This window comes from Anopheles coluzzii, chromosome 3, assembly GCF_943734685.1.
Source record: "Anopheles coluzzii chromosome 3, AcolN3, whole genome shotgun sequence".
NCBI lineage: Eukaryota > Metazoa > Arthropoda > Insecta > Diptera > Culicidae > Anopheles > Anopheles coluzzii.
In genome coordinates this window covers 83,430,312-83,448,604 of record NC_064671.1, presented here as the reverse complement: position 1 = coordinate 83,448,604, position 18,293 = coordinate 83,430,312, and the positions used below count along the sequence as shown (strand labels likewise).

Sequence of the window (18,293 nt, the reverse complement as noted above, 5' to 3'; positions counted from 1 at the left end):
TTCGTGTTCTCGTTTTTTTGGGAAGCGACCGTCGGTTGACCTTTTCTTCACTCGAAAAATCAATTTCACTGCTGCCCTTTCTCCCTCCCGTTCGCGTTCCAAAAAGGCAATAAAACGTCACACACACACAGGGGGTTCGAAACATTCCGTAGCTCAGCCCTCAAATGAATAGTTCATTGTTTTCATGAATTTTAAATCGACGGAAATTTAGAACGACCGCAGCAACATACGACCGTCTAAAAACACCGGGCTGGACAAGCGCCCCGCTCGCAGGACATCATTGCAGGTGACCAGGTTCCAGACCGCGGGTGGGGACTGCAAATAAAAAAGACAACTCTCGGGGAACCAAACCAAAACTCCCGTAGCTCCCTCGGTCCATCCCGCTGCACTGCCCCGGTGGAGCTTTTAATGCCTTTCTTGGGGGATCTCTTGCGGGAAGTTTGTTGCCGGGCAAAAGCGACGGTGTCAGTACTTTTCGACGAAACCCGTTCTGCAATCGTGCAGCAGAAAGTGGCGAGGAGGAGGAGGAAAAGTTTAATCAAGGTTTTTGATGGACTGGTGAATAATTGAAACCAATACCAGGTCCAACCTGGCAATGGTTGATGACGAGCGGGTCAAAACCCGCCGTCTGTTCCGCGCGCAAAAGGTAAGCAATAGGGGAACAGAAACACACACACAAAAAAACCTCGCGAAAACAACGGAACAGTACTGACCTCAATAATGATTCCCTCGTTACGGAACGACGTCACGGCACCGGCGAAACTCAAACACAGGACAAAGTTTTGTCGGCCGGAAAATTCCAACTTCCATCGACACGTCGCCGCTGCTGCTCCGCTGATGACATCGATCAGGGCAACCTTCCCTCCGGGGGATGGGAGGGGCCATTCTGTAAAAGCCGCTTCACCCGCTCATCGATTATCGATTTTCCTAGCAGCAGCGGCAGCAGCAACTCCGGCAGCAGTAAGTTTGCCAAAGGTTGTCTTGATTGTCACGGTTCGGTGTGGCCGGGTTACATAACGAACCGTAAAAAAAACTGGAGCCGCCTTCTGCAGCTTCCCAACACTTCCACTCTTTACCGTAGCCAGACGCACACACACACACCGACACAGGGGGTGCAAAGATAACGAAGATAACGAGGATCCGATCCGAGCTTTACACCCCGGTAAAGGACCTGCCACCATCTAGAGAGAGACAGAGAGAGAGCAACAGCGAGCGAGAGACGGTCGGCATTTTACCAACCTTCCGGTAGGCGTCATCAAGCTGTCGACCTGGATTTCCCTTCCAACTCGGCCAGCCACGGAATGTGGGGGCGGGTGAAGAGCAGGCTTCACATGATGACAATATTGTGCCATTGCAAGCAAAAGGTCACACTTTGGTTCCAGGTGGGTGAGCAGATACCCACTCCCACTCCCCACAACCCTCCCGCTTACCATGGTGGCCGCACTGTCCTTTCGCTTCTTCGTTGGCTGATGCTTAATGATGTCTGCATATTTTACGAAAAATGATCCAAGCGCCAAAAGCACCCGGAGTGGATTGTTATGGGGTTCATGGTGGAACAACCGCTTCTAGGTGGCAGTTCTGCTGATTTGTCACCATATAATTCTTGCTTTTACATGCTTTTTTCCTTTGGTTAGGAGAAGAATTCAAAAGCTTTGTGTTATTATATATCTTGGTGGACATTCTTGGAACATTTTTTGTTCGGTCTGGGACTTGCTTTTAATAACAAGTTGTTGAATGTGAAATCATACATAGCTTTCCATGGTATATTAAATTTTCACCCTAACAATTTATTCTCAAAGGTCACAGAATCTTTGAATGCCCTAAACTTCCTCCAATACGATGACACTGTGACATCTATCGACAGGCTCTAAGAAGTCCAAAGGAAGTGACATTATAAATTTTAAACTGGAATTGATTGTCCAGCAACTATTCAGACATTGTTCCTTTAAAAAGCTCCTCAGCTAAATGTCTATTCCAGGAACTTCAACTTTGGAGCCACTCAACTTCCATAACAAGTGTCTAGCACCTCAACTCAACTAGCAGGACAAATATGTTTTGTGGTAGAGTTGCCAACCTTTACCATGCTGACCTATTTAAAAGTGACAGCTTTTCCCCTTTAATGATTGCAGACGAAAAGTGTCTACGGCACAGGTTCAAAATCCACCGAAATAGGACACCAACCGAACACTCGAAGTTACGAAGGCAAACATTCCTCAAGTAACATCAGTCCTCAACGCTCCCAGGAGGCGTAAATTTAACCGTTCCATGCGCCATTCCCCAATGGCAGCACATTTCAGCCCAAAACCAAAACCCCCCCGCAATCCTGACAGTTCAGCTGTCAGCAATGATTTCCCTCCCCAAAAGCTGAAAAATAATAATTTCCGCCTTTTCGTCGCTTGGAGGCGCACAAAATGCAAAAGAAAAACGGGTACAGGAGAATAATAGTACACATACACACACACACACACTGACAGCAAAAAGAGGAAAAAACTTACTTGCACCAGCGCTGCTGGAAAACCATCGTCGAACAAATGAGGCACACCGATTCATGGCCTGCTGGGTTTGGTTGCTGATTTCTGGTTTTCTTCTGGTAGAGCACACAAACACACACACACACGCAGACCGACACAGTTTGTCACAATCCCAATGCTCTGCTTCGCTGTCTCCTTTGGTCGCACCGGAAACGGTCCGTTTCATGGATGGTTCGAAATGAAATTTACATTTTTCATGACTCGCCTTCGACTCGCGCGTCGTGCTGTCAACGTCCAACGTTGCGGTAGCCAAGGCCGTGCGCCAAGGGTTTGACCATTTGTCTCGTCGCTTTTCACCGCTACTTTTCCGGCTTTTGCGTCTCTACCGAGTTGGCTTTTTTTCACTTTAACGTTCAGCTAGCTTTTCGTCTGTTTCTTTTGTTTACTTTACGTAAATTCTGCTTCAAAAAGGAGACACAACCACATACACACTCAGCCACACAAAGTCTCTTCCGTTGCAGACACAGCCCAAAACGAGCATGCAATTCGGCAACGGAACGCTCAATTTATTCCGGATTGTCCCGGTTTTGTTTCCGCGAGCAGCCCCGGGCCACGGAAGCGACCCTCCCTGGACGGTGGACAGACAACTGGCGAGAATCTGCGCGAACCACCCTTTCGATGTCACTGGGAGTGCTCAGCGTCCTAGAGCCTCGATTGTTGTGCCCGGAATTACCACACTGGCACGGACGCGACACACACAGCGAACAACCCACCCGGCCCAGTGTGAATAACCTTGAGTGAAATTTATCGATTTTCTTCCCGCGCACGCAGTCCCTGCTGTGCGATTCTTGTTTGTGTGTATGTTTATTTCTGATTCCTCTCACGTGTGTTACTGGGCTTTTGTCTCGCTCACACTAGCACGAATAGTTACCGATTATCCTTTAGCGTAGGTTGGGAACGGATGTCACGGAAAACGGTGTCTAAATAATGACGAAATACTTCAGAATCTGCTAGGGAATTCTCGTTTCCTAATTCAAGAATTCGTGCCAGAAACTCTTGTTCGCACGAAACACTGGCCAGCAGTCACAATTTTTCGTTCTATCATCACTTTTCTAAAATTTCCCTTATAATTTCACGTGCCACACATCATCCCTACTGAAACTATCCTCTCGCACCCCTTGGCTGTACCTTAGTTTACATACACTCACATACACAGCCACACTCGCACACACACACTCACTCATGCAACCCAGATCGCGGCGCGAATTTTTCCCTTTTTCTTTTCCTCCGTTGTTACGCACTCGCGCACTTACACAGCGCGTCACGAGCGAACGTCACGACCGTACTAAATCCTCTCCGGCAGCCGTTCGAGTGCGGATGCTCTGCTTTTTTTCTTTCTCTGGCCGAACCCTACAAACATACACATACACACATATATACACACGGACGTGAACGTGGAGGGTTCCGGCTGTTTTTCCCGGTCGGTGGCTGTTGAGACCGAAATTTTTGGCCATTCGGTCGGTTCGGTTGTCGGCCGGTTCGGAGATTTCGGACGTGTCGTCGGCTTCCCATTGCGCTCGGAGCGTACTCTCTCGAGCGAGCATCCCCTTGGGAAAACGATTCGCACTCCAGAATCCCACCCCAGATTGGCCGTGCTGGGAGAGAGAGAATTTGGCCGTGGGTTCATGCCGAGAAAAATGAGGACAGGAAAATGAACACACTGCGTGCTATAAATGGTCGACCGGCCGAGGGAAAATGCTTACCACGTCCTGAGCTTTATGGCAAACTTATCCCCTCTCTTGATTTTTCGTTGGCTGTGCAACAATGTGCTTCAGCGTGTTGTTGCGATGTAATATGTGCTTGAATGTTGCAGCAGATGTAGGAAGATTTGGTTTTGAGAGTTTGCTTTTGCCTATATGCATGGCAATTCGTGTGATTTATTCTCGTTATCAGACCTTTTCTACCAATCTGATATGTCTTCAGAATGCAAAGAATTTTCTTGTAGGTATAGCTATTTACTTTGATGACTAGCTTTATATTCCATTCAATTATAGTATTTCATGACTCAGTAGACAAAATTTGATACCGATATCAGTCAAACTATAACCATTATGGTCAAAAAAGTAAAGCTACTTCGTTTAGAAGTGAGAGCGTTCAAAGAGCTGCACCCCGTGGCTTCTAAAACTGACAATGTATGACAGTTTGTGGGCGTTTCAATTACCTGGGTCGACATCTAGAATATCTTGAAATTATTAGATAACAATCAGTTCCTAATGGCCGACGTCCCTGAGCGCCAGCTAGCTCGTAATAATGTTGAAAATGAAGACTGAGAGAAAAATCGTTACATCGATGCGTTAGCTTGGCCGGGAGGCCGTAACATCCGGCTAAACAGTGAAATCGTACCCGGGGAACATGAACAAACATATCAGGAAGCAGAAATCGCATCCACTGGCTTCGCAGCGGCAAGCTATGATGCCAAACTCAAACCGATCATTTCATGTGTATGACACTAAAGTTCGCGAACTTCAATCCTCAATATCCATCAGCTGCGTCCTATCCGAATTGTATGGACCAAAATGATGCAAAAGCTCTACATCAAAAGTTTTGTCGTGAAAACTAAGGAGGAATAATTTCAAATCGAGGTAGATCCACTATGTCGAAAATTCCGGATAACTCCAGGTAACGAATGGTAGCTCGTAAAGTCGTACGTTAATTTTTGCAAGTAAACTAGAATAATTCCATTGATTATTATTATTATTTATTATTTATTATTTATTATTTATTATTTATTATTTATTAAATAAATGAATAATAATAATAACAAATATAATAAGTCAAGTTCGTGTAATACGTGTTATTTTTCGAGAACATCGAGGATAGCGAGGCGAACATCGAGGATAGAGGCCAGTATAGCTGACATCTTCGAGGAACTTTTTAAATTTTCGAATCATTCTTTTTCAGCAGCAATATCTATCCTTCTTAATGTACGGGTTTTAGTGTTATGGTGTTCAATGCTTTTAGAACATTTATTCATTAAAATATTGCAGAAAAACACTTTTAATGTGATATAGATACTTCTCCGAAACTCGTTGTTCTTCGGTCTCTTATGTATGTTAAATTATTTTAAATCTAATGCTTTATGCTGTCTTTATCACCCCATTCTCACCTATCTGCCAAAAAACGATTGTTTTTCTTTTAAAAAGCATCCCCCCTCCCCCAGTGTTTATCTCAGTTCCGGCGTTGAAATGATAAGCTCGTAAAACGTAAGCATTATCAACGACATTAAAGAGGACGAGGGGAGGGCGTATTATTACCAATTGGCGGCAGATAGCCAGAGCGTCAGACTGGACGTCTAGACCACAGGAAGAGAAATAAATGACCACCTCGCAGCAGACCACGACTTCAGTGTCGCTAAGACAACACACCTGCATCGTGGTTTGTTGCAATGAAAGAAACATTACCGTTCAAGGGAGGCCCTGCCGGAGTGGGCTTCCTCCTGTTACTACTGGTACAACTACCTGGTCCCAGTACCGGTCAGCTCATCCAGTTTCCTGCTAGCCCGGCCTCCGTCGAATCGGTTTGTACAGGTGTGAACGCCGGGATCTTCCCGCATCCCGATCCGACCCTTTGCCACGTTTACGTCTCGTGCACGTTCGAGCAGCCGATAGTGTACCAGTGTGCCGCTGGACTGGTGTTTGATCCGTCCTCGCTTCGTTGCGTTCCAGGTGACCGGGAGCAGTGCGCGGAACGGAATGATCCCAACTGGTACGAGCAGTGTGCTGCCTATTCGTACGCATTCTTTGCTGATCCGAACGTGTGCTGGGAGTTTGTGTTCTGTTCGCTCGGCACGGTCAATCGCTACACGTGCCCGGCCGGTGAGATCTGGTCGCAGGAGGACGGAGCGTGTCTATCCGGTAATAGAGATACCTGTGAAGTGTATGACATTGGGAACGTCTGCCAAGGTCGTCCCGATGGTTTGGTGCCTCACCCGACGGACTGTACGCGGTTCTTGCAGTGTACGGGTGGCGTTACGACAATGCTGGAGTGTCTGCGTGGTGAAGTGTTCGACCAGACGGTCGGTCGCTGTATTGTAGGCAATACCGAGACGTGTGAATCGAGAGGAGACATGTGCCGTGGCGTTGCAAACGATCTTCGACCGCATCCGAACGAGTGCCATCTGTTCGTGTTTTGCTCACTCGGCGAAGTGTCGGTACTGATCTGCCCACCGAACGAGATCTTCCGCCCGGACATTCGATTCTGTGTGCCGGGTAATCGTGATACGTGCGAGTTCAGCCCGGTCGAGACGGCTTGCGTTGGACGACCGCCCGGTGTTGTGCCACATCCAACGTCTTGCGAGCTGTTCCTTTCCTGCCTGAACGGCGTATCCACCGTAATGTCCTGTCCGGCGGGCACGATCTTCAATCCACAAACCGGTGTCTGCAGTGTGGGCGATCGTGACACGTGTCTCGTGACCGAGGGCCTGTGTACGTTGCAACCCGATGGCACTATTCTGGAGCATCCGCTGCGCTGTGGAATGTTCATCATCTGTCGGGGAGGCAATGCAGAGGTAAACCCATGCCCACCGGGGGAGATCCTGCGTGTCGATGCACAGTTCTGCGTGCCGGGCAACCCGAACACCTGCGAACGCTTCCCCATCGAAACGATGTGTGAAGGACGGGACGGAGGTCTGTTTTTACCGCACCCGACCGACTGTGCGCGGTTCATCTGGTGTCAGGCAGGCGTGGCAAACGATTACGGGTGTGAGCCGGGCAACATCTTCAGCGCACCGGCGCAGTCTTGTATCCCTGGAAATGCAAATACCTGCACACCACTCACTGGGGTGTGTGCCAATCAGCCAGATGGGCAGGTACTGCCCCTTCCCGATCGCTGTGACTTCTTTATCTGGTGTACTGAAGGACGACCAACCGTGAATCAGTGCCCGGTGGGAGAGATTCTTCGCCCAGACGTACAGTTTTGTGTGCCGGGAAGTGCGGACACGTGCGAGTTTGTGCCGATCGATCTGATGTGCATTGGTCAGGGTGACAGCACTCGCTTCCCGCATCCAACGCAGTGTGCACTATTCATTGCTTGCCAGGGACAGAACGCGGTCGTTAATAGGTGCCCTGCTGGAACCATCTACAATGCTCCGTCGCGCTCGTGCGTTCCAGGAAATCAGGACACCTGCGAGAGGTTCAACGATATCTGTGTTGGTCGACCTGATGGCACGTACTCTCATCCAACGATTTGTACGGCGTACATCAATTGTGTTGGAGGTCAGCCAACGTTCGAACAGTGTGGACCCGGAACCATCTTCATCGAACAGCTCGGTGGTTGCGTTGTTGGTAATACGCAAACTTGCACTCGAGTAGACGGTCTCTGTGTGGGACAACCGGACGGAGCGATTCTTGCACATCCCAACGAATGTGATCTTTACATCTTATGCGTATCGCAACAGGCTGCTCCTCTTCGCTGTCCACCCGGCGAGATCTTGAACGTACAGGCGCAGTTCTGTGCTCCGGGCAATGCAAACACCTGCCAGTTCGACCCCGTCGAGACAATGTGCCAAAACATGGCAGACGGTGCGATCTATCCACATCCGAGTGAGTGTTCCCGCTTTGTCGTGTGCAACGGTGGGCAGGCAACGGTGGCGGACTGTCCGGCCGGGCAGATTCTTCACGCACCGACCCAATCGTGCCGTCCGGGCAATACAGCCACCTGCGAGTTTCTTGATGGAGTGTGCTCGAACCGTCCCGATGGCTGGGTGATCGAGCATCCGAACCTTTGCGGTCATTTCATAATATGTCAGGGAGGCACGGTGTCGGTTAATCCTTGCCCACCTGGTGAAATATTGCGTCCCGATGCTCAGTTCTGCGTGCCGGGAGATCCGTCAACCTGCGGCTTCGAGCCCGTGGAGCGTATGTGCCTTGGGCGACCGGATGGCATCATCTATCCCCATCCGACCAACTGCCAGTTGTACATTAGCTGTCAAAACTCGCAAGCAGTTGTAACGTCCTGCCGACCTGGAACCATCTTCCGCGCAACGACACAATCCTGCGTCGCTGGCAATGGTGATACGTGCACGTTCCTTGACGGTACATGCGTTGGCCGTCCCGACGGAGTGATACCTCATCCCGAGGGTTGTGCGCTGTTCCTGCTGTGCACATCGGGCACTACGGCCGCTTTCCGCTGTCCGGAGGGTGAGATCTTACATCCGGAGTTCCTGGTCTGTGCGGCAGGCAATGCGGATGACTGTTCGTTGGCACCGGTCACTACTGAGCCACCGATCATTTCCGTATGTGAGGGTCGTCCGGATGGAAACTACACGCATCCACTGCTGTGCTATTTGTTCATCCGTTGCACAAATGGTGATACGGAGATTCTTTCCTGTCCACCAAACCAGATCTTTGTCGGCGCTATTCGAGACTGTGCGCCGGGCAATCAGGAAACGTGCATTCCACTGTAAATTAGAGGGTTCAAGGGCATATGTTGTTAAAATACATAAATAAAAACATAAACGACTGCTAATTGTTCACGAGCTTTGGCAATCATTTGTTATCATTATTGCGAATAGCCGATAAACTGGTTTTAGCGAAGGGATGCCAAAAAAGAGAAACATATTTTTTCAGGTTCTTATCGAGAAAGTAAAGCCGAAATAGATTAAGAGACAATAAACATCTTTAATAGATTCGTTAACGTTCAGCTTACAAATCAACCAGATTAGTCCTACAATAAAGTCGTCTACTTGCGTCTATTTCACATAATATATTTGTTATCAACTCTTTGATAGCCCTTGTTGTTTGCGATACATTCATCAATCGGAGACCTTCAAACAAAATTCATTCCAGATCTGCTATCACGATTATTGGACTCATTTCTAACGTCCATGTCCAGCAAACAGTAATACATCGTTATCAATATATCTTAAGGCTATAATCTAGTAGGCACTGTAATATCAACATCGTAGTATCACTTGGTTATCTATAACCTACGAGTAGCATCGAAAATGTTCAGGTTAATAATGTACTCTAAGTATTGCAATAACCTACTGAGAAGTATGGTCGTACGCGGAAGGGAGTCCTATAGCCTGAAGGCAGTCGGTACATTTTACATTGAGAAGATAAAATGGCCGATGAACCGACACATTTTATAACAAGGCCGCATCACGAGACACTAAAACCTGATACCTGATAATACCTGATAATAATCTGTACCTCCAGTGCATCAATTTCATTATCGTACACCCTCAGCACCAAGTCAATACTTTGTATTGCAATATTGCATTGAAAAAAATGCCATTTTCTTTTCAAACGCTTCACGACTACCTTGTTCCACAATGTCCCTCACACTTTAAATAAATGTATTAGTTACCTGATTGCTTCCTATCTACGCTACAAGACTACTCTGCACTACAATGGTACCGATTGTTATCCACCTCTACTATCATCACTATACATCGCTGTTCGATCTCAATCATACCAACGAGATCTACGATCGATGGTTCCGATATGCACTGCATTCAATTCCGGTAGTGCGCGACAGATAACGCAATGAGATGGCAACTCAATTTACATTAAATTGCCACTGCACATACGTGGACAGCTTCAGTAGCGTGAAGACATCACTCGGGTGCAATGAGAAGAAAGCCTAGATTTGAAGTTGTGGCTCTAGTGCTGCTTGCTTTCGCCTTACCAGTAAAACCGGACGAAAAGCTAGCCTATTTCGTCGCTAAAAATGATCATTCGATCGAATCGGTTTGTGTTGGTGTGAATGCCGGTATCCATCCGCATCCGGATCCTGCTCTGTGCTACGTTTTCATTACGTGCACATTCGAACAATCGACTGCTTACCAGTGTGCGGAAGGGTTTGTGTTTGATCGTGCCATGCTTCGCTGCATTCCTGGCGATCGCGATCAGTGTCCGGAGCGTACCGAGCCCGATTGGGATCAGTTCTGTTCGGGTGTTTCGTACGCGTTCTACGCCCTTCCAGCGGTATGCTGGGAGTTTGTGTTCTGTTCGCTAGGCAATGCCAATCGCTACTCGTGCCCGATGGGTGAGATATGGTCACAGAGAGAAGGGGCTTGCCTACCCGGGAATTGGGACACCTGTGAGCTGTTGGAGTTGGAGATATCCTGTCAAAACCGTCCAGATGGAGTGTTGCCTCATCCAACCAACTGCACAAGCTTTTTAGAGTGTAACAATGGCCAGACAACGATCAGTGAGTGTTCAAGGGGAGAAGTGTTTGACCAGACGCTGGAAAGGTGTGTTGCAGGCAATACGGAAACTTGCGTTCGTATTGACAACGTCTGTAGAGATAAGGCCGATGGTACGGTACTGGCTCATCCGAATGAGTGTGATCTTTTCATCCTCTGTCAAGGAGGACAGGAAGTGGCAAATCTATGTCCATCGGGAGAAATATTAAACGTACAGGCCCAGTTCTGTGTCCCGGGCAATGCAGACACCTGCCAGTTTCATCCAGTCGAGACGATGTGCCAGAACGCGAGCATAGGTGCGATCTATCCTCATCCGAATAGCTGTACCCAGTTTGTAAGTTGCATCACCAGTCAAGGAGTAACGACTTTCTGCCCGGCGGGGCAAATTTTTCACGCACCGAGTGGATCTTGCCGAGTGGGCAATACCAATACTTGCGAATTGATCATTGACGTGTGTGAAGGCCAAGCCGATTTCTCAGTGCTGGAACATCCGAGTATTTGCTCACTATTTATTTGGTGTCAAGGAGGAACCGTAACCGTTCAACCGTGTCCTAATGGAGAGATCCTGCGCCCCGATGCACAGTTCTGTGTTCCAGGCAATCAACTTACCTGTGAGTTTGATCCCATCGATCGGATGTGTGTGGGACAGATTGATTCCGTAAGCTTCCCGCATCCAACCGAGTGTGCACAGTTTGTGGCGTGTTTTAGAGGGGAAACTCTTGTGCAAACCTGTCCGAAAGGAAGTGTGTATCACGCTTCAACACGTTCCTGTGTTCCGGGAGACGATGACACTTGCGAGCGATTCGATAGCATCTGTTCCGGGCGCCCCGATGGTATCATACCGCACCCAACAACGTGTAACGCGTTCGTTTACTGTACGTCCGGGCAGGCCGTGTTCGAGCAGTGCGGCCCGGGTACGATCTTGAAGCAGGGGATCAGTGGTTGTGTGGTGGGCAACACAGAAACTTGCACCGAGGCGAAAACTATCTGTACCGATCACGCGGATCATACCCTTGTGGGTCATCCAAGCGAATGCAATCTTATCGTGGTGTGTATGATGCAACAACCAACCTTGAGGTCTTGTCCAGCGGGGGAAATATTTAACTCTACTACATTGCTTTGCATACCGGGAGATCTGAACACCTGCCAGGTACATCCCGTAGAAACAATGTGCAGAAACCGTCCGTACGGAGCGGTTTATCCTCATCCGAGTGATTGTACACAGTTTGTTCGCTGTGCAGGCGAGCAGCCGAACGTCCAAGTGTGTCCCGCTGGGCATGTTCTGCACCATTCAAGTATGTCCTGTCGCCCGGGAGACACCAACACCTGTGAGGTGATGGAAAACGTGTGTCAAAATCAAACGCATGGCGTAATCCTGCAGCATCCAAGTCTCTGTGGACATTTCGTGTGGTGTCAGAGTGGTGCTATTACCATAAATCCTTGCCCCGTTGGGGAAATTCTTCGTCCGGATGTACAGTTCTGTGTTCCTGGCAATCTAACAACTTGTGAATACGCACCCATCGATCGTATGTGCTTGGGACAGGCTGATCACATTCGCTTCCCGCATCCAACGGAATGTTCGTCGTTCGTAGCATGCCAGGGACAGAACGGTGTCGTCCAGAGTTGCCCAGCTGGCAGTGTGTACAGTGCTAAAGCACGCTCCTGTACGCCCGGCAATGAGGCCACTTGTGAGCGGTTTGAAAATATTTGCGTTGGACGACCGGAAAGCATGATTGCTCATCCGAATACCTGTACAGCTTACATCCATTGCTCCTCCAACTTGGCAGTCTACCAGCAGTGTGCTCCAGGGACCGTTTTCGAGCCCAGCCTTGGAGGTTGCGTTGTTGGTAATACAGAAACATGCACACGGAATGATGGAATGTGTGTTGGGCAGCCCGATGGATCGATTCTTACACATCCCAACGAGTGTGATCTTTACATCTTATGTGTGTCCCAGCAGGCAGCTCCTCTTCGTTGCCCTCCAGGCGAAATTTTGAACGAACAGGCGCAGATCTGTGCCCCGGGAAATGTAACCTCCTGCCAGTTCAATCCCGTCGAAAAGATGTGCCACAATAAGATCAACAACGCAATTTATCCTCACCCGAACGATTGCTCGCGGTTTGTGCAGTGCACCGATGGGCAGGGTATCGTAAAAGATTGTCCTCCAGGGGAGATTCTACACGGTTCATCTAGAACTTGTCGACCGGGCAATACAGCAACCTGCCAGTTCCTTGATGGAGTGTGTCAAGGTCGCCCAGATGGATGGGTGATCGAGCATCAAAGTCTCTGTGGTCATTTCATTCAATGCCAGCAAGGTGTAGCATCAGTTCACTCGTGCCCTGGTGGAGAGATTCTACGCCCTGACGCTCAGTTATGCGTGCCGGGGAATCCTACCTCTTGTGTGTTTGATCCAGTAGAGAAAATGTGTATGGGACGGCCAGATGGACGCGTATATCCACATCCAAACAATTGTACACAGTACTTGCGCTGTCAAAATTCGCAACCAACGCTCGAGACTTGTCGTCCTGGAACTATCTTCCGCGCAACGACACAATCCTGCGTCGCTGGCAATGGTGATACGTGCACGTTCCTTGATTATTCGTGTGCAGGACGTCCCGATGGAGTGATACCTCATCCGGAGGGTTGTGCGCTGTTCCTGCTGTGCACTTCGGGCTTTACGGCTGCTTTCCGCTGTCCGGAGGGTGAGATCTTACATCCGGAGTTCCTGGTCTGTGCGGCAGGCAATGCTGATGACTGTTCGTTGGCACCGGTCACTACTGAGCCATCGATCATTTCCGTTTGTGAGGGTCGTCCGGATGGAAACTACACACATCCACTGCTGTGCTATCTGTTTATTCATTGTACAAAGGGAGCCACAGAGATTCGTTCCTGTCCAAAGGATCAGATCTTTGTTGGTGCTATTCGAGGCTGTGCGCCGGGCAATCAGGAATCGTGCATTCCGCTGTAAATGGGGAAAGAAGAACGAGATTTTTATTTCAAAACAACATTGCTACGGCTTGGGCTGTATTTTCGGAAATAACTCAATTCTGAAGTTTGGAATTACATGAATAAAATCATTCAAATCGCAAGCAAAACAATTATTCGCCGCACCGTGTATTATTTTGGTATTATTCGCCGCACCGTGTGGTCAGAAAATATACACACCACTGTAAAGGGGTTGAAGTAACATAAATCAATAAACGCATTCTTATCTCATTTGTTGCGTCCATCCACTTCTTATCGTTACTGCGACAAACTGATAAACCGCTTATCCGTTTACGCCGGTTCGGAGAGAATTCGCTGCTTGATCGTACGGTTGAATAAATACCTCAGTAAGTGATGCGAAATGAAGCTGTCACCGTGGTTGACCGTCGTTGCTATTATGCTGTGTCTGTTCCAGCTTAAAGTACAGGGAGAAAGCTTCATCGAACGGTTAAATGTGCCAGAAGGTCGTCGTGGTGCCGTGTTGCAGCTGTTTGGATTTCGAAGATCGATCAATATAGAGTCATCGAAGTATGAAATCAATGTGATTAAGTAAGAAAACCTTAAATAACTAGCATTTTGAACTTCGTGAATTTCTTTTTCTAGTCGTGAAGAGACAAGCAAATGTGACAACCGTACCTCAGAAGTCTTAGCCTATACTGGCACGATGACCACTACACCCTATATGACACTGGCATTGAAAGTGCTGCTAATGGTCATACTCTGCTACACTCTCTGATAACAACACAACTACTTTCATAGTATTTGTGATATGCACTAGAAACCACGTCACGATAAGGTACTGCTGCAGTTTCGGAAGATGTTATCTTATCGGAACAGTAGTAACGAATGCGATAAACAAACCCGCCCTTGCGATGACGTTAGCTTAGTTGTGTATGCACATCTTTCTTTTATTGGTTAGGTTAACTCTACTGATTGACGGTGCACGTTTGGAAGTTACCCGGAACACACTCATTGCCCTCTGCGCTGTAGATCATATCCGCGGGGCAATTTTCTAGTGAAGAGATCCAGAAGACGCACTTGAAGTACTTCTCGCAGAGATAAGGATGTGCGCTTTTGCCAAAGGCGCCACAATTAGGTGCGGCACTCTGCAACTCGTTCGTTTCCACCAGCCCCGGAAGACAGCGCTGATAGTTCCAGCGAAAGATTGTACCTTCGGCACAGCTGACAGACTCCTGAGCGCCACAGTCAATGTACGTACCAACTTCGTAAGGATGTTCCGCCAGCGGGAGTGATTGTCGGTTGCACGCGACTGATTCGAGCGTTCTGGCGTAACCGTTAAAGTATTCACTGCAAGAGACGTCTTCGCCACAACCTAACTTCTTCCATGAAAAATTCTCCCGATATCCACAGGACTGCACTGTTTGCAAACCTCCACTGCAAACGATGTACTTATCACAATCGGACGGGTGTGGAACGATCCCATTTGGGTTGTGAAGACAGAGCACCGATGGTTCCGCTGTTGTGATCTCCGGTTGTGTCTCATCGCACGGGTAGAGGTCGGATGTAACGCACCGTTTGGTGGAGGGATTGAACACTTTGCCCTCTGTACAGCTGAACAGGATCCGTTCTCCACTCAGACAGCGGTAGTACTGATTGCAGGTCGAGGGATTCGAGGTGAGTTCATTCTCTACCACGCAAGACTCGAACGGACTGCTTGAAGCAACAGAAGAACAAGCCGCGAACAGCAGAAGACTGTAGAAAGCAATCATCTCGAAGGCTAATTGATTACTGATTAGAACCTTCAATAGTGACCACCTTTTTAAGCGTACAATGCCTTTCTACGTGAGTGGATTTGAATTCATGATAAAAAATAATACATCCTCCATTCTCTGCGACAGCACATGCCATTGAACGCGTGCACTTTATTTTAAATACGCTTACTTATCACTAATTCAACAGACTCGAGCAGTCGACGGCACTTCCCTTCACACAGTGCGCTACCGTTGGGCTGAACACGAAGAACGGTGGGCACGATTCGAGCCGTAGCTGCTGCTGGACGCACGTGACGAAGCGATTGCACAGGAACGGATGGGCATAGCTACCGTCGGCACGGCTGACACAGAAATCCTCCCGAACGCTGGCCAACGTGCACGTCTCGTGCTCTCTAGGAAAACAGTCCTGATAGAGGTCGTTGAAAACAGTTCCGGCAGGGCAATGTTGATTCGCCGGGACCTGCAGCTGACAGCGGATGTACTGGGTACAGTTCATCGGGTTTGCCACGAGCGCACGACGTGCATTGTCACAGAAGAATGATTCCCACGATGGACGGTGCACACACTCGGGCACGGAAGTGGTTGGTTCCGGTGTAGTGGAGGTAGTAGTTGTCTCCTCTGGACCGGATGTTACCTCAGTATTGCACTGGTACTGCGATTCTTGAACACAAAACTGTACCTCCGGTTGGAAGACGTACCCGCCGGGACAGGATAGCACAACCGGGTTCCAGAGAACGCACATTACGTACTGTCGGCAATCGTTGGGATGTGCAAAGGTGCCAAACCGGACACCCTGACACAGTTTGTTAAAATCCACTCCTTCGGCAGGTACACTCCAAAGAGTAGCGGCGACCAGCAATGCAGTGACCAGGACTTGTTGAAGAGTCATTGCGGGAAGAGCAGGTTTTCGCTGCACGATCGTATCGACACGTAAACTAGTAGTGTGGAGATAAGGCAGTAGGATAGTTGCTTTTAAACTGACATCAGATGTGATAAGCGATCTAAGATAGGTACATTGGATACAGTGTTAGTCTGGTGTACGTTTTCCGGGAAACGATCTACACTTAGCTACGCAGGAATGCTTAGTAAAGGGCTTTCAGGGTGATAAAAGTAGATAGAGACGCACTGGGCCTGTTGTTGTTGGGTACCGTTCTTGATTAGATCTGTTGAGATTGTGTTATTTATAGATGGGCTGGGAGATTGCAGATGATATTAGTTATAGCTTGTAAGAATTTAGAAAGTTAAGATATTTGCAAGGAGTGTCTATTTCAGGATCTATTTCAGTAAGCTTTGGAAACATCTAAAGAGTCATTTCAAACTCAACTGCATCTCGTGTTGTTTTATGTATGCTTTCAAACAATTGTAAGCTTCACATGTATAACTAAACCATCATACCCGATAAAATACACCGCGATGCATCGAAACGTTTCTTTGCTACAGCAGTAGTTCTGAGGTTTACGCCGAAATTATTGGCTTCGAAACACAATTCAAGCAGGGAACTTATGACGACGCACTAAAAGAACAACAAATCCACACTTGTACGGAAACTAATGCAGTGTCTGTACTGGTTCAGAAATGATCTTCATTTTATGCTGGTCCTGGACCTGATGCAGAACATATGCCGGTTCTGGAACCAATAGTGAACCTATATTATTCTAAGACCCGATCACGATCCCATACATATTCTGGAGCTGATATTGTAACTATACAAAAAGAACTGATACTGTTAGTCCAAGAACTGTTACTGAAACCATACGGATCATGGAACTGATCATACACCTAACCCCAGCCCTGGAATTTCTCTTGAACCCTTTTCAGTCCTGGAAATGATAATGACTTCATTCGGGACCATGAACTCCTACCGGTCCAGGAACCAATCATGAACCCATACTGGTCCTGGAGCCGCTCATGAACTCATAACGGTCCTGGATCCGATCATAAACCCATATCGATTCTTGAACCGCTATTGAACCGTTCTGAAATAACTCCCGATTTTATTCTGTTCCTGGATCTGTACCTGTACCTGTTCCGAATTCGGTCCGGTACTAGAACCGTAAAATTCCAGTTTCGTTCAAGTAACTGCTTTTGCTGGTCGCCATAAACCATAGACGGCAGTACACATGCAGCTTAGAAATTAGCGTAGCAAATAGTATAGGAATTTTAGTATAATTTTTATATTGATTTAAAAAGAGCAATTAGCTAAATTTTGTAAGTAATGTAAAAACTTGAAGTATTATCCAACATTATCTTCCGACGATCCTATTGAAAAAAGTGCATATATCTCAAAATGCCACAACATTTTCCCACTGTGCACCGCACGCACCCCAATTGCATACTGTCAGGCGCTGAGCGCTTGCGCGTGAAATATTTCAAAAACGTTCACGCAGGCTTAACCTAAACCGTTTCAGCTTAACTCTCCGCTCAGCTTGACAAATCCAACCGCGGATGTGTCACTTCGGGACACTGAAATCGATTAACGGCGTAACGATGACTGATAAAAGCAATTGTTCTGCATTGCTCAGCACAGCAAAAGCTACATTTGCGCTTACCTCACTGTATTGACTATTCGCTTCCCACAACCTTTGGACCAGATGAACCGCACCACAATCGCAATTGTTATGATTTGTCCAAGAAACTGTCTGTCACTGATAACTCCACAATCTAGTAAACAATCGAATTTTCTCCACCGACTAAACCGTGATTTGGCACCATTTCTTTCCGCGCAAGCAGGTGCGTGTTGTAAAGAGTTATTTTTAACCTTCGATTGGCGGCAGGAAGAGCGGATTTTAGACTGGGTCATAAAAATCACAAAGTCCACCTAAGCTGGGCAATTCCGGATATTCACACGTTTTGGGGGGAAGGTGATGGAGGGCGATCTTATCAGCGCTGGCTCAA

At 47.9% G+C, this 18,293-nt stretch overlaps 5 protein-coding genes and 1 long non-coding RNA gene across 8 annotated transcripts in view; 2 read left to right on the top strand and 4 right to left on the bottom strand.

Moving 5' to 3' along the window:
* LOC120956810 (MOXD1 homolog 2-like) overlaps positions 1 to 3,862 on the bottom strand; it is a 79,944-nt gene extending 76,082 nt beyond the window's left edge. Inside the window, exons 1-2 of one of the 2 annotated variants that reach the window (XM_040378555.2) lie at positions 3,660 to 3,862; positions 2,496 to 2,932 (exon numbers count right to left, since the gene is read on the bottom strand). The gene's annotated coding sequence lies outside the window, so the exon portion shown is untranslated. The remainder of the gene's footprint in view (positions 1 to 2,495; positions 2,933 to 3,659) is intronic. The other variant, XM_040378557.2, reaches the window with a different exon arrangement.
* Positions 3,863 to 5,606: 1,744 nt separating this feature from the next.
* Positions 5,607 to 9,001, top strand: LOC120955786 (multiple epidermal growth factor-like domains protein 6). The gene has a single exon (XM_040376932.2). The coding sequence runs from the start codon at positions 5,917 to 5,919 to the stop codon at positions 8,932 to 8,934; it is 3,018 nt and encodes a 1,005-aa protein (XP_040232866.2). The 5' UTR covers positions 5,607 to 5,916; the 3' UTR covers positions 8,935 to 9,001.
* A 104-nt stretch (positions 9,002 to 9,105) lies between these two features.
* LOC120955785 (multiple epidermal growth factor-like domains protein 6) lies at positions 9,106 to 13,648 on the top strand. Its single transcript, XM_040376931.2, has one exon. It carries the CDS (start codon positions 10,103 to 10,105, stop codon positions 13,646 to 13,648), a length of 3,546 nt encoding a protein of 1,181 aa, XP_040232865.2. The 5' UTR covers positions 9,106 to 10,102.
* A 101-nt stretch (positions 13,649 to 13,749) lies between these two features.
* Positions 13,750 to 14,461, bottom strand: LOC125907463 (uncharacterized). Of its 2 annotated transcripts, none has more exons than XR_007452686.1 (2): positions 14,225 to 14,461; positions 13,750 to 14,152 (listed from the first exon to the last, which is right to left on the bottom strand). It is a non-coding gene; the product is annotated as an uncharacterized LOC125907463 (long non-coding RNA). The 2 variants fall into 2 exon arrangements; XR_007452687.1 differs by having other exon boundaries at positions 14,235 to 14,461.
* A 130-nt stretch (positions 14,462 to 14,591) lies between these two features.
* LOC120955787 (uncharacterized) lies at positions 14,592 to 15,395 on the bottom strand. The gene has a single exon (XM_040376933.2). The coding sequence runs from the start codon at positions 15,393 to 15,395 to the stop codon at positions 14,592 to 14,594; it is 804 nt and encodes a 267-aa protein (XP_040232867.2).
* A 116-nt stretch (positions 15,396 to 15,511) lies between these two features.
* Positions 15,512 to 16,821, bottom strand: LOC120956285 (chondroitin proteoglycan 2-like). The gene has a single exon (XM_040377667.2). The coding sequence runs from the start codon at positions 16,285 to 16,287 to the stop codon at positions 15,574 to 15,576; it is 714 nt and encodes a 237-aa protein (XP_040233601.2). The 5' UTR covers positions 16,288 to 16,821; the 3' UTR covers positions 15,512 to 15,573.
* Positions 16,822 to 18,293: the final 1,472 nt, after the last annotated feature.

Excerpts from the sequence above, each read along its gene's own strand:
- LOC120955786 (XM_040376932.2), top strand. The coding sequence starts at position 5,917 with ATGAAAGAAACATTACCGTTCAAGGGAGGCCCTGCCGGAGTGGGCTTC.
- LOC120955785 (XM_040376931.2), top strand. The coding sequence starts at position 10,103 with ATGAGAAGAAAGCCTAGATTTGAAGTTGTGGCTCTAGTGCTGCTTGCT.
- LOC120955787 (XM_040376933.2), bottom strand. The coding sequence starts at position 15,395 with ATGATTGCTTTCTACAGTCTTCTGCTGTTCGCGGCTTGTTCTTCTGTT.
- LOC120956285 (XM_040377667.2), bottom strand. The coding sequence starts at position 16,287 with ATGACTCTTCAACAAGTCCTGGTCACTGCATTGCTGGTCGCCGCTACT.